The sequence below is a fragment of the Chinchilla lanigera genome, unplaced genomic scaffold, assembly GCF_000276665.1.
Source record: "Chinchilla lanigera isolate Chin_1 unplaced genomic scaffold, ChiLan1.0 scaffold00012, whole genome shotgun sequence".
Lineage (NCBI taxonomy): Eukaryota > Metazoa > Chordata > Mammalia > Rodentia > Chinchillidae > Chinchilla > Chinchilla lanigera.
In genome coordinates this window covers 24057910-24071536 of record NW_004955413.1, presented here as the reverse complement: position 1 = coordinate 24071536, position 13627 = coordinate 24057910, and the positions used below count along the sequence as shown (strand labels likewise).

Below are 13627 nucleotides of genomic sequence, written 5' to 3'. Positions count from 1 at the left end.
GCCGGGCAGGGTGCCAGGCATGAGGCTGCCGGCTGGCTGGAGTCTCCCGCATCGCCCCCCCTTGGAGGCCTGCTGGGGACTCTCAGAGCCCTCCCTGATTCCCTGTACCCATCTGAGAGGGTCAGGCCTGGGAGGCGGCCCAAGGTGGGCCCTGCTGGGAGGACTGGGATGCTGGCTCTGTGTCCCCCCTGCCTGCTCCCATCACCTTCCCCCTTTCTGAGGCCAGGCTTGTCCTTGACTTCCCCATCTGTCCCACAAATATTCTCTGGGCCTGGCCCTGGGCTGCCTTGGGTTGGGAGGTGGATACACCCTCCTGGTCCCTGTTCTGAAGGAATCCAACCATGACCCTAATTAAGAAGTGGCAACCGGGGCGTGGTGGTGCACACCTGTAATCCCAGCACTCAGGAGGCTGAGGCAGGAGGATTATAAGTGTGAGCTCAGCCTGGGGAACACAGTCTGACCTTGTTGCACAATTTAAAAAGTAAAAGGGGCTGAAGATGTAGCTCAGTGCAGATGCCCTGGGTTCAATCTCTAGTTTTAAAAAAAAATAAAGTAGCATAGCAGCAGCTCTAAGGGAGGCCATGCCCAAGCCTGGTGGCAGGGGGTAGGCTGCAGAATGTGAAGGTGCCTTGAAGGACCAGCAAAGAAGAGATGGTGTTGCAAATTGGGCAGCAGCTCAGACCAAAGGCACAGGTGTGGGAGCAGGGAGCCTTGGGATATGCAGGGCAGAAAACCGGAGATTAGGCCCTGGGTTGTGAAGGGTCTCGGGGACTGGGGAAAGGGGTTGGGCATTTATCATCTGAGGGTGAGAACTGAGGCGGGATTCAGGCTGCTGGGAGGATCCCCGGAGAAAGCCTCGAGGCTGGCGGGACAGGGGAAATGCTCCCCTCACACTCAGGAGCCAGGGCAGACGGAGCCTGCTGGTGAGGTTGTCCAGTCCCCCTTCTGAATCTTCAGCACCAGAGAGGCAGGAGCTGCAGACAGGAGTGAGTCACTGTTTAGGACCAGCGCAGCCAACTGGCCCTGCTCTCCCTCCTGCTCCACAGGGCAGGCTGCTCCTCTCCACCACTGAAGACCCTGACACAGGAGGAAAAGGGAGGCGGCTGCCCCTCCTCCCACCCTGTGGCTGCCTGGGAAACCAACCACAGCAGCTTCACTTCTTCCTGCGGGGCCTCCCCAAAACCTCAGGTCTGGAGAGCGCTGGGTGGGGCTCCGTCCAGCTCTGCTGCCTGCCCTGCCCTGCCCTGCCCTGCCCTGCGGGGCGGCCCAGCCAGATCAGTGCCAGGCATTTCAGGTGAGCCCTGGACTGAGGACTGAGGACTGTCTGGCCCGAGTGGCGGTCACAGCAGTGAGGGACAGCAGTCTCCTCCACTAGGTCTCCTGCCGAGGGTGGAGAGGGCCCCTGGCATGGGAACAGTTGCCCAGCTGGAGACCTCGTTCTGCTCCTGGCCCTGCTATGCACCTGCTGTATACTGGGAGTCTTGGCTCCCTGCTGCCTCAGTCTTCCCATCTGCTGCTGGTCAGGTGAAATCCTGCTCTCCTGTATGCACCTGTTTTACACAGGGTGGGACTCAGCTCTGTGGTACTAAACAGGTCATTAATGTCTCCATGGAGTCTGGGTTTTGTTTTGTTTTCTGTAGTGGGGAGAGAACCCAGGGCGTTTACATTGTCTTACGACAATGATTTGTTTTCTTTTTCTTTCTCCAGACAGAGTTTTGCTCAGTGGCTAAATTGGCCAGGCTGGGCTCAAATTTATAATCCTCCTGCCTCAGCCTCCCAAAGTGCTGGAATTACATCACATGGGGGTTGACCTCATCTTTTTTTTTGTTTGTTTTTTATTTTTGTCTTTTGACAGGGTCTCGCAATGCAGTTCAGGCTGGCCTTGAGCTCACTTTGTAGCCCAGGCTGGTCTCGAACTCCCAATGATCCTCCTGCCTCAGCTTCCCAAGTGCTAGGGTTACAGGCATGCGCCACCACACCCAGCTACAACCTCAGGTTTTAATCTCCCTCTTGCCCCTTCTCCCAGGCTGTTTTTACTTCTCGGGGATGTGGCAGCCCTTCTTAAAGGATTCACCTCCTCCCACTGGTCCCTAACAGTCCCCTCTTGCAGAGGCTGGAGTAGAAACACACCCTAAAACAGAACAAAAGTGCCTAGGGCGCCCCTCCACCAAGGCCTCAGGGCCTCTTAGTGGTGGCACCCACTTATCTGCCAGGCCCTGTGCCTGCCTTTCATTCCTTATCTGTGTCATCAGGTCACCCCAACTGTGTCTGCCCACAGACCAGAGCCTGTGGTGGCAGCTACAGCCACCATGGGACCTGGAGGCAGGTTTCCTGCCTCTGTCTCAGGCCTGAGAGGTAGGATGAGCCACTCATTGTCCTGCTGCCCGGAGGGTGACAGGTGTGGCACACAAGGACCTTTGAGGATGTGTGTCTCCCTCCCGTGTCCCCCCCAACCCCTGGGGCCGAGGTCTATGGAGGTCTATGTCCCTGTGATTCTGGGGTTCCCCTCCCTCCAGTCCTGCTCACAGTGCTCAAAGCCCTGAATTCCACGTCCTCAGGCTGGGCCTTGGCCAGGGGCTGCTCAGAGCCGCCTTCCCAGCAGCCGGCTCCCACCTTGCCCGGATAGGCAGCGCCTCCGCAGCTGGCGCTGGTGGGGAGGCTGTGGCCCACCGAGGTGCCAGCCACACCCCTAGATGTCAGAGCTGGTTGAGGGCCGGGAGGGCTCGCAGATAACCCTGGCTGCCCACTCCCCCATTCAGTGACGCAGAAACCACCCTGGGGGCTCCCTGGACCTAGGGTGGAGCTGGAGCCAAAGCCTTTAAGCTGTGAGCCAAGCAAAGAATGTGAGGGGCTGGGGCCTGACCTCAGCCTCCTGTCCAGGAAGAGTAGGAAGGTCCTGGGCTGGATGTCCCCCAACTTCAGATACTTTTCTGACGGCTCTGTGCGCAATTCCCCTTATCTTGTTAACCTATCCCCGCCTCCCTGTGGCTCGGCCTGCACCTGCGCAGCCGGCCAGCTCCAGCCCGCGGTGGGCTTCAGCTCAGAGCCCCCCAGTCCCTCCTTTCAGTTAAGGGTGGGACCCAGACCGCTTTATCCCTTAGCTCTCCAGGGCTCAAACTGAGCCTTTTAGATTGTTTTCACACTCTATTTCAAAATTATAGACTCAGGAAGCTAAGAGTTTTTTAAGAGCCCAGAAAATATTTGAGATCTGAAGAAAAATCTGGGTTGGCTCCAAAATGCTAAAACTGCAAAGTCGAAATTAGTAAATGTTTACTGTGCTCAAGGATAGTCTTAAAAATTTCATTACATTTGAAAACTTTGTAGGCAGGATTTTTTTTTTTTTTTTCCTTTTTTGAGACAGGGTCTAACTATGTAGCCTAGGCTGGCCTCGAACTTGTGATCCTCTGCCTCAGTCTCCCATGCTGAGACTATGGGCATGTGCCACCACACCTAGCTAGAGGTCTTCTTACTCTCAAAGTGTTTCCTACGAATGGCCAATAAAAATATGAAAAAATGTTCACCATCTCTGGCCATTAAAGAAATGCAAATTACTTGGGAGGCTGAGGCAGGAGGATTGTTGCAAGTTCGAGACCAGCCTGGACTACAAAGTGAGTTCAAGGCCAACATGAACTGCCTGGCGAGACCCTGTCTCAAAAAGACCAATAAATAAATAAATAAATAAATAAGAAATGCAAATTAAAACAATACTGAGACTCCATCTTACTTCAGAAAGAATGGCCATCATCAAGAAATCAAATAATAACAAATGCTGGCAAGGCTGGGGCAGAGGACTCTTCTATATTGTTATAATGTAAACTAGTACAACCACTATGGGAATCAGTAGGCAAATTCCTCAAAAGACTAAAAATAGAAATTCCATTTGACTCAGCTCTCTCCCTTCTGGGTATTTTACCAGAAGAGTTAAAGACATCATATTACAGGGATACATGCATACCCATGTTCAGCAAGATTTATAACAGCTAAGTCTTAGAAGTAGCCTATCAGCAGGTGAATGGATAAAGAAAATGTGATGTTTATACAGATGGAGTATTGCTCTGCCATAAAGAAGGATAAATTTGAGTAATTTGTAGGAAAAGGAATTGCCAGGTGTAGTGGCGCACACATGTAACCCCAGCACTCTGGAGGCTGAGGCAGGAGGATCATTGCAAGTTCGAGACCAGCCTGGGCTACAAAGTGAGCTCAAGGCCAGTCTGAACTGCATAGTGAGACCCTGTCTCAAAAAACAAAACAAACAAACAAAAAAGAACGAATGAACCTTGAGACCATAATTAAGCGTAAATATTACATTGTTCCTCTTATATGAGAAACTCAAAGTGTAAATAAATTAAAAAGCAAAATACAAGATAGATAAAAGGAAAGAGAACGATACATCTTTTGCAAATGGGAAGAGGAACAAGAGATGGGGGAGAGAAAGAGGGTAAAAAGGAATTAAGAGGCTGAGGCAGGAGGACTGTTGTGAGTTTGAGGCCAGCCTGTGCTATAAAGTCAGTTCAAGACCAGTCTGAACTGCATAGTGAGACTCTGTCTCAAAAAAGAACCCCCCCCAAAAAAAAGGAATTCAGATGTGTTGTTTACATGTACCAGCTCCCCCTGATGAATGTAATGTACTGCAAATGTATACTAATAAAATTTAAAAGATTTTGGCTGGGGAGATAGCCCAGTGGCACAAGCACTTGCCTGGCAAAGGCAAGGTCCTGCATTTGATTCCTGGTACCACAAAAAAAAAAATAAAGATAAAAAATAAAAAACCAGTCTAAAGCCGGGCGTGGTGGCGCATGCCTGTAATCCCAGCACTTGGGAGGCTGAGGCAGGATCACTGCGAGTTTGAGAACAGCCTGGGCTACAAAGTGAACTCAAGACCAGTAGGAACTGCATAGTGAGACCCTGTCTCAAAATGAATAAATAAATAAACAGACAAACCAGTCTAGAGGCCAAAGATACAGCTCAGCGGTACAATGCCTGCCTGGCAAGCAAGAGATTGCGAGTTCGATTTCCAGTACAAAAAACAGTCTAGCCTATAATCCTAGCTCTTGGGAGGCTGAGGCAGGAGGATTGCTGCAAACTCAGACCCATCCTGGGCTATATTGAGTTCAAGCCCATCTAGAATACATACTGAGACCTTGTTTTAACAAAATAAAAGCCAGGAGTGGTGGCATACATCTGTAATCCCGCCATTTAGAGGCAGGAGGATTGCTGTCAGTCTGAGGCCAACCTGGGCTACACAATGAACTCAAGGCCAGGACTCACTACATAGGGAGCTCCCGTTTCAAAAAATAGTGACAGAGCGCTTGCCTAATATGTGTGAGGCCCTAAGTTCGATTTCTGGCATTGCCAGACCAACAAAAAACAAAACCCCTGCCAAACAAAAAATATTATCTTTAGGGCTACTGTCTTGATTCCCAGTCATCGAAAACCTCACCAGAAACAAGTCACTTCCAATATACTCAATTCCATATGAGAGCTCATGCAGGGAAAAATTTGGTGTTTATCTTATGCTTGGAAGTAAAATACATATTGTTTTAGTATGAAAAAGTAAGTATCTTATAGATATACAAATATTACGTTTCAATCTTTAAAAGCAGAAAAAAAAAAAGCAAAGCATTATAGGGCCGGGGATATAGCTCACTGGCCCAAGTGCCTGCCTGGCAAGTGCAAGGTCCCAAGTTTGATCTCTGGTACCAGAAAAAAAGAAAAGCACTATAAAACATGTCCTTTTTTTTTTTTTTTTTTCCCCCTTGGTACTGGAAATTGAACTCACAACCTCACCCTTATGAGGCAGCCGCTATGCCGCTGAGCTATATCCCCGGTCCAACATGTCCTTAATACAGGATGGGGTGCAGTTTGGCATTTTCTTGGTACTGGGAATCAAACTAAGGACCTCACATTTGCCAGGCAGGCGCTGTGCCGCTGAGCTATATCCCCGGCCAGCCCCAGTGCTCCTTTTAAGTGTTTTTTATGCTGTGCCTGATACATGTGTTTGAAGAGGGTTTGTAGCTGCAAGAAACAGAAAACTTGACAGAAATTGCAGGATAACTAGTGAGTGATCCCTGCTACTCAGGAGGCTGAGGCAGGAGGACACTGGGCAAAGCCAGCCTGGGCAAGTTACCACAGTGGTGCCTCGGTTCACAAACTTAATTCTTTCTACCATTTTGGTCACAAAATGAATGAGATGAGAACCAAATCAGATTTCTCCGTAAGGTCACCATTGAACCCAACCACTGAATTTGATTTTGTTGGTTCTTGTACAATACGGTTTGCAACCACAATCATGGAAAGAATTACGTTCCTGAACCAAGGTACCACTGTATCATCCTATCTCAACAAAAAAAAAAGGCTGGGAGGTAGCTCAGTGGTAGAGCTCTTGCCTAGCATGTGTAAGGCCCTAGTCCCATCCCCTGCACAACTGAAAAACAAAAGGAAAGGAAAGCTTTCTAGTACGAAGTCTGGAGCTATCGGTTATTCAGTGGTCAGTGAAAAGCATGCAAGATCCTGGTTCTTGGGTAACGATGGTTTGTAGCTATGCAGCCAGCTGGTCCGTATTTTATGATACACAAGCTGAGGATCTGGGGGTAAACTATAACTTCTGTCACACACTTTCACATGGTGCATGTTTATATAAGGAGCTGTTAAGCACACTGCAAATATTAACTGCTGAGACTCGGTAAAGATCTACATGTTCCCTGTCTCATTCTGTAGTCCATGCTGGCCTTGAACTCATGGCAACCTTTCTGCCTCAGCCTCTGGAATGCTGGGATTACAGGCACATGCACAATGCCTGGCTCAAAGCATCATTCTTTTTCATGGGTAGGGGACAGAGACAGGGTCTCACTGTGTGATCCAGCCTGCCCGCTATCTTGTGACTGTCTAGCCATAGTTTCTCCAGTGCTGGGAGTTCAGATGTGCCCGAGTCCTGGGAAACCAGAGCTGTTTTGTTTGAACCTGGGGGCTTATGTGTGCTAGGAAGTGCTCTACCACTGAGCTAGTAAGTCCTTAGCACCCACTTCCTCTAAAAATGAAATAAACCTTCCCAGAAGCTCCCAACAGGCCATTCTTATGTCATATTGCACTTAAATCTTTATTTTAAACACTCGCCATATTTTTGATCAAAAATGTAGAGCAATTTCTGTCACACAGAAGTATTATGGTATGCCGCCATCCACTCATCTTATTCACTCGATCTGGCACCACATGACTTCTGGCCGTTCCCCAAAGTCAAAATGATCAAGAAATGTAAAGGTTTTGAACTGATTCATGACATCAAGGGAGCTAAAAGAAGCAACTAAAGACACTCAAGAAAGAGGACTTCAGGAAGCGCAAAGAATGATGGGTTAGGTGTGAAGTGAGGGGGGGATTCTGAGCGGGATTAATGGCAATGTGTTTTACGATAATAAAAAAAAATTTAAATTAAACATCTGCTGTATCCTTTGTTCAGATCTCATAAAACAGGATGAGAAAGAGGAACATGCTGGATTTTCCAAAGGACTAAGGAAATCGGTGGGTGAGGAATGGCGACGTACGGAGCACCGTGTCTCCGCACACTGATAGCTGAGCTGCACTGTGTCACGTGGGGATGGAAGGCAGGAGTGGCCCTGGCCAGAGACTCGAGGACACGGTGCACTCCTACTCGCACTTTATTAAGTACGGAGGACTGGTTACAACGGGTGGAGGTGGTGAGGAGGCCCAGCCCCCACCCCCATGCCACTGGCACACAATAATAAATAAACAGATAAATAAATAGCTGGGAGTCGGGATGGGACGTGGCACAGCAAACACTAGCTACGCGGGGACACCAAAGCCCCCTTCCGGGCTGTGGCCACCGACACTGGACAGGTACTGTGATCAGGGAGGGTGGCAGGCCCAGGGCCTCTGAGCACTCTGGGTCCCAATCTCCAGGGAGGATGAGGTCTTCACACCTGGCTCCTTATTTATCGACTAATATCAACCCTGGCTGGTCTGGTGGGACCCAGACTGTCTAAAGGAGGTCACTGTCACTCAGACTCCTGAATTGCTCTATTTGGGATCTAAGAGACCAGTGGGTCAGCATTACCTGGTGTCCAGAAGGGTCCACCCGGGACCCAGGACATGCAAGGATCGTTGTTCCTTAGCTTCTATTTGGTCTACTCAGGATGTGGCCTCAGCGAGTCACTGCCGCTGAGCCTTGACTGGTCCACTCAGGACAGTAACAGCATGCGGTGACCTCAACCTCCATAGGCCAACAGGAAGCGCAAGGTCAGGACCCAGGGGCAGGCAGGGCTCAGGCGTTCCCAGGGAGGGGAGGGCATCAAGTGCCCAGGCTGGGGGAAATCTTCAAGTGGCATCAAGACCCATATTCGGGGAGGGGAGGTGACGAGGCAGGAAACAAAGCCACTGGCTGGGTTAGGCCAGGGTGAACCTCCAAGCTGCAGGGGCAGCTTCCGGAACAGCAGAGCACCTGGCCACCGCTGGGAGGGGCGCGAAGGTCCTCACACCTTCCTGCTCAGCAGCTCCAGCAGGACACAGAAACTGAGGCGAGGGAGCCCGCAGTGCCTAAGGAGACTCAACGCCCCATCACTTCCATCTGTAGGACCGGGGGTCGGGAGGCAGGGGCCACGGCTGCAGGCCAGGCGGGCTCAGTCCTCCAGCCCCCCGATCAAGTCTGCGATGCTCTCCACATAGTAATGGGGCACGAGGTCGTGCTTGCCGGCTGCCAGGTAGGCCTGGGCCTCCTCCAGGCGCGACACGCCCGTGAGCGTGAGCACGGTGGTCATGCCGCAGCGGTGGCCAAAGAGGATGTCGGTCTCCAGGCGGTCACCCACCATGAGCATGCGGGCGGGGTCCAGGCTGAAGTGCTCTGTGATGCACTCAAACATGTAGGGGCTGGGCTTGCCCACCACCAGCGCCTGGCGCCCCGAGGCTGTCTCCACCGCAGCGGCCAGGCTCCCGGTGCCTGCAGGGAGACGGGAGACGAAGAGTGGTCAGCAGAAGGAGGCTGCAACAGCATCAGCTGGGATTCCAGGGCAGCTACGGACTGGACTACGGTGCAACTGTTTCAAGTTCGAAACCAGCCTGGGCTACAAAGTGAGCGCAAGGCCAGCCTGAACTGCATAGCGAGACCCTGCCTCAAAAAGACAGGAAAAAAAAGGTGGGGGGGATTTAGCCAACACCTGCCCTCAAAGGGGCATTCTGGGCATCTTTACAAAGAGGCACAGGGCCAGGGCTTTGCAAAGAGCAAGCACTTAGCAGACAGTAGTTGTTACTGCTATGGAAGCTGTGTCCTTGGCATCGGGAACTGGCATTGCCCCTCTGGAATGCAGCAGGGCACAGAAACATTCGCACCTCTGACCCAGTCGGCCTCCGCAGAGAAAGTGCTTGCAAGAAGAGAATTCCAGCCGGACACAAGAGCCGGCTCAAGATGTCTGTGGCCACAGGGATGATCACAAGTGATGGCGCCCAAATGTCTGACAGTGGGAGGACTGTTTGGAAAAGGATAGTCTTGTTTCCCGCCCAGTACCATCTGCTGGAACAGTGAGTCCACTGTACCGGACCCGCTGGCACAACCTGCACCAGAACACTCTGCCTTCACACCTATGTTGTCCCCAGCCAGATGATAATGATGAGCAATACCACTTATTGAGCCATTTTAAACCGCCAGGGGCTGTGATGGATGCTCATGGAAGCCCATTTTACAGACAAGAAAGCTGAGGCTCAGTAACATTAAGTAATGTGCTCTGGCTTTCCTGTTAAAGGGCAGTGAGTGGATTTGCATCCAAAGCTGGGCATGGTGGGACTTTGTCTGTAATCCTAGCATTCAGAAGGCTGAGGCAAGACGGTGGAGAGTCTGAGGTTGGTCTGGACTACACAGTGACCCCCAGTGTCAAAAATGAAAAGAAAAAAAAGAAAGCAGGGTTTAGGTCAGTGTGACTCAGTCGTGGGTTGGGCAAGCTTGGGAGTGTGAACTTTCATTTTTAGGAATTTTGTGAGCTGGTTTTGTTTCTGAAAAAGGCTCTCACTATGTTGTTGTTGTTTTCCAGAGTTCTCAGTATGCAGTTCAGGCTGGCCTTGAACTCATTATCAAACTCATGTTAATGCTCCTGCCTCTGCCTCCCTAGGACTGGATGTTGTACCTGCTGCACCTGACTTTGTAGACTGGTTGCTAATGGGGAGCTACTAAAGTCCATCTGTAAATTCACAATTAAACAAAGGCAACAGATTCTCAATACTCAGGACTTCCTAATTCCCTTTTTGCAGGAGGTACCGGGAATCAAACTCAGGACCTTGTACTTCCCAGGGGGCACTTGTGCTGCTGAGCTATATCCCCGGCCCAAATGATTTACAATTTGTTTGTTTGGTTTTTTTTTTTTGTACCAGCAATTGAACTCGGGACCTCGCGCTTGCCAGGCAGTTACTGTGCTGCTGAGTTATATACCCAGCCCCTAGGACTTCCTAATTCCTGTACCAAACTGTACCGCCACCTGTGCCCTGGAGGTCACTTACACCTGTGAGGGCGGAACTGCCTCTCAGCTCCCGGGTCAGCAACCTCAGCCCCGTTGCTCCAAACTGGCCACAACGGGTGTGCAGCCTCCGCTCACACCATCTCCCAGCACACCACTGGCCAGACCCTAACACTCTGGGCCTCCTCTCCCGCTCCTCACATCCAGTGACGCTCTGCTTGTGAAGCCAAAAGCACAGAAAAGAAGATGAATAGGGACAGTGAGAATCCTTGTACCCCGATCAGAAGGAATTTCCCCAGGGCCACAGGACCTGGGCTCAGCAGGCTAGAAAGCTCTCCCTGCTGCGCCCCTCACCAGGCACTGAGTGGTGAAGTCAGGGCCTTGCACACCCTCTATAAATGCTCTGGTATATATCTGGCTCTATCCCCAACTGCCCCCTCCTTTTCACACAATTTTATTTTGAGATAAGGTCCCACTGAGTTGCCAGGGCTGGCCTCCATTTACCATCCTCTGGCCTCAGTCTCCTTAACAGCTAAGATTACAGCCCTACACTACTATGCCTGTTTTTTTTTTTCTTTGTACTGAGTAAGGAAGCCAGGGCCTCGGCACTGAGCTACATCTCTGGGCCTTTTTTATTTCTGGAGACAGAGTCTTGCTAAGTTGCCCAGGATGGGCTTCACTTTGTGATCCTCCTGCCTCAGCCTTCCAGAGTGCTGGGATTAGAGGCCAAAGGTCACCATGCCTAGCCCCATTGGTGTTTTGTTTTTGGTGTGGTGAAGTGAACCTAGGCCTGTAAACTACCTCTGAGCCACCCCCATCTGTTGGTTTGCTTAAGAACTGTGCAAGAGTAGAACCATTTGCCCCCCTGGTTAGAGTATTTCTAGAATGGGACGGTCTCTCCTGAGTACCCCAAAAGGTTTTTCTCAGCTTTCCAGTGGCTCCAGCTCTGTGGGCTCCAGCTCTGTGGGAGCTGGTCACTCTCCAGTCCTCAGGTCTCACTTTCTCCATCCAGCGGCGATTCACCGAGGCCCAACTGTATGCCAGACTCAGCAGGCAGAGCAGCCAGGGCAGTGAGGGGACCTGGGCAGCCTGCAAACTCCCAGCTGAGCCTGAGGCCAAGGCATGGTATGCTGATAACATGATCCTAAAACAGGGACATTTCTACTCCACAGCTCAAGCGGCTGCTGCGTGGCGCGAGGTAAACACACATTTAGGAGCGAAGGGCGAGCTGGCAGATTTGCACACTTTCTGATCTTATACTGTCTTTGTTAGTATTTTCACACCACTGTTTTAAAGCTGTGTTACTGAGTCGTGCAAAAAAGCGCCTATGCCCACAGCATGGCAACCCTTAAGCATCTGTGGAGTGACTGGCAGGGAGGGGCACAGCCAGGTGGGGCCTGGGACGATGGGGTCTGGGACCACACATATCTCTCCTGGTTCCTCACGTCACTCACTCTGAGTCTCGGGGAACCTCTTACTCCACAGCCTTAACCCAAGCTGAGACCTTCACAGAAACACTTTCTTCACAGAACAGACCTTTTACTTGGTTTTGTTCATCTTTGTTTTTTGAGACAGGGTCTCACTATGTAGTCCAGGCTGGCCTAGGACTTGAAACAATCCTCCTGCCTCAGCCTCCCCAGTGCTGGGATTACAGGTGTGCGCCACCACATCCAGCCATAGAGCAGACCTGACCAGAGCCCTCCCCTTAGATTTATGGGGAAACTGAGGCTGGTGTGGGGAAGTGGCTAGTAGGTCCAAAGCAGAGCCAGGACGGACCCTTCCCTGCAACTGTTGTTAACACTGTGTCTGTGACCCCTCGCACACCGTCACCCTGCCCTGCACCTCATCCAGGAAGCCCTCCCAGGGCCTCCTCACCACTCTTCATCATCTTTTTTTTTTTTGTCTTTTTAAGACAGGGTCTCGCTATGCAGTTCAGGCTGGCCTCGAGCTTACTTTGTAGCCCAAGCTGGTCTCGAACTCTCCACGATCCTCCTGCCTCAGCCTTCCGTGTGCTGGGATTACAAGCGTGTGTCACCACGCCCGGCTGTTCACTCTTCACCATCTTGCCTCTACTGCATCACACTCCATCCCACCCCTCCCTTCCCCTACATGGCAGCAATGACTGACTGAGTTGGGGCCAGCAGAGAACAGTGACAGGGATCGGTCCAAGCCGGCTCCCCGCACTTATCACTGCCTGTTCTGCTGTCTCAGCTCTTATCTAACTTGAGCCCCGCCTCCTCTGCAGGGCTGCAAAGTAATGTTTACTGAGACAAAGGTCTCACTACGTAGTAGTGCAGGCTGGCCTGGAACTCCTATCAATCCTCCTGCCTCAGCCTCCTGAATGTTGGGACTACAGGTGTGCTCCACTACCCCTGGCTCTCATCTGCAGTAATTTGGAAATGAAGTAAGAACAGTTAAGAACAGTCGTCAAGGCGCTTCATGAAAAACCCTACACCTGGGAGGATCCCCTAAACTCACAGCTGAACACCCACTGTGTCATGCAGTCCCTTTTCACTGTCCCCTCCGGCGGAGCTGGCTGGTGAGCATCCTAGGACACGCCTGCAGGTTATGTAATCCAAGTGCTGCCCGCGAGGGGCTGGAACGGGAACGCAGGTCACTCCACCTGCCCCGCTCTCCACACACCTGCCCACCTCAGCCTCTAGAACGCCGTCCCACCCTCCCACAGGGGACAGTCTCTCCAGGCTTCTCCAGCCCCACCCCACGGTGGGCGGGACAAGATGTCAGGAGTGCAGGAGCAGACCTGGATTCCACCTACAACTTCCAGAGCTACAACCGGCCTTTTTCACTCATCTGTCAAACGGGGACCCCGCCGCTGCCCCTCACAAGTGACAGCCGCAGCAGTGACGAGACGTGAGCGTCTCTCGCGTCCCTCCGCATCCCCACTGCACCCCTGCCCTTCAGTGGCGGCGACGGCGCAGGTGCCCCCGCCTCTCCGCCTCCCAGTCCGCGCTCACCGGGGGTCCGGCTGCCGTCGCTGAGCGGGTGCCAAGGGTCGCGGTCGGTGGCCACGAGCAGGCAGTCGGGGTCGCGCAGGTGCGCGCACGCCTCGCTCAGCTTGGCGAAGGAGAAGCGCTCGTCGTAGCCCACGAGCACGGCGCGCACGCGCGGGGCGAGGCCGGGGTCCTCCGCCAGGCGCAGCCCCGCGGCGCGCAGCT

At 52.1% G+C, this 13627-nt stretch overlaps 1 protein-coding gene across 1 annotated transcript in view; it reads right to left on the bottom strand.

The window, feature by feature from the left end:
• Window positions 1-7634: 7634 nt before the first annotated feature.
• Window positions 7635-13627, bottom strand: part of Pdxp (pyridoxal (pyridoxine, vitamin B6) phosphatase) — an 8003-nt gene continuing 2010 nt past the window's right edge. Inside the window, exons 3-4 of the mRNA XM_005379654.2 lie at window positions 13427-13625; window positions 7635-8947 (exon numbers count right to left, since the gene is read on the bottom strand). Of these exons, the coding sequence (XP_005379711.1) occupies window positions 8631-8947; window positions 13427-13625 (516 nt within the window). The 3' untranslated portion in view covers window positions 7635-8630. The remainder of the gene's footprint in view (window positions 8948-13426; window positions 13626-13627) is intronic.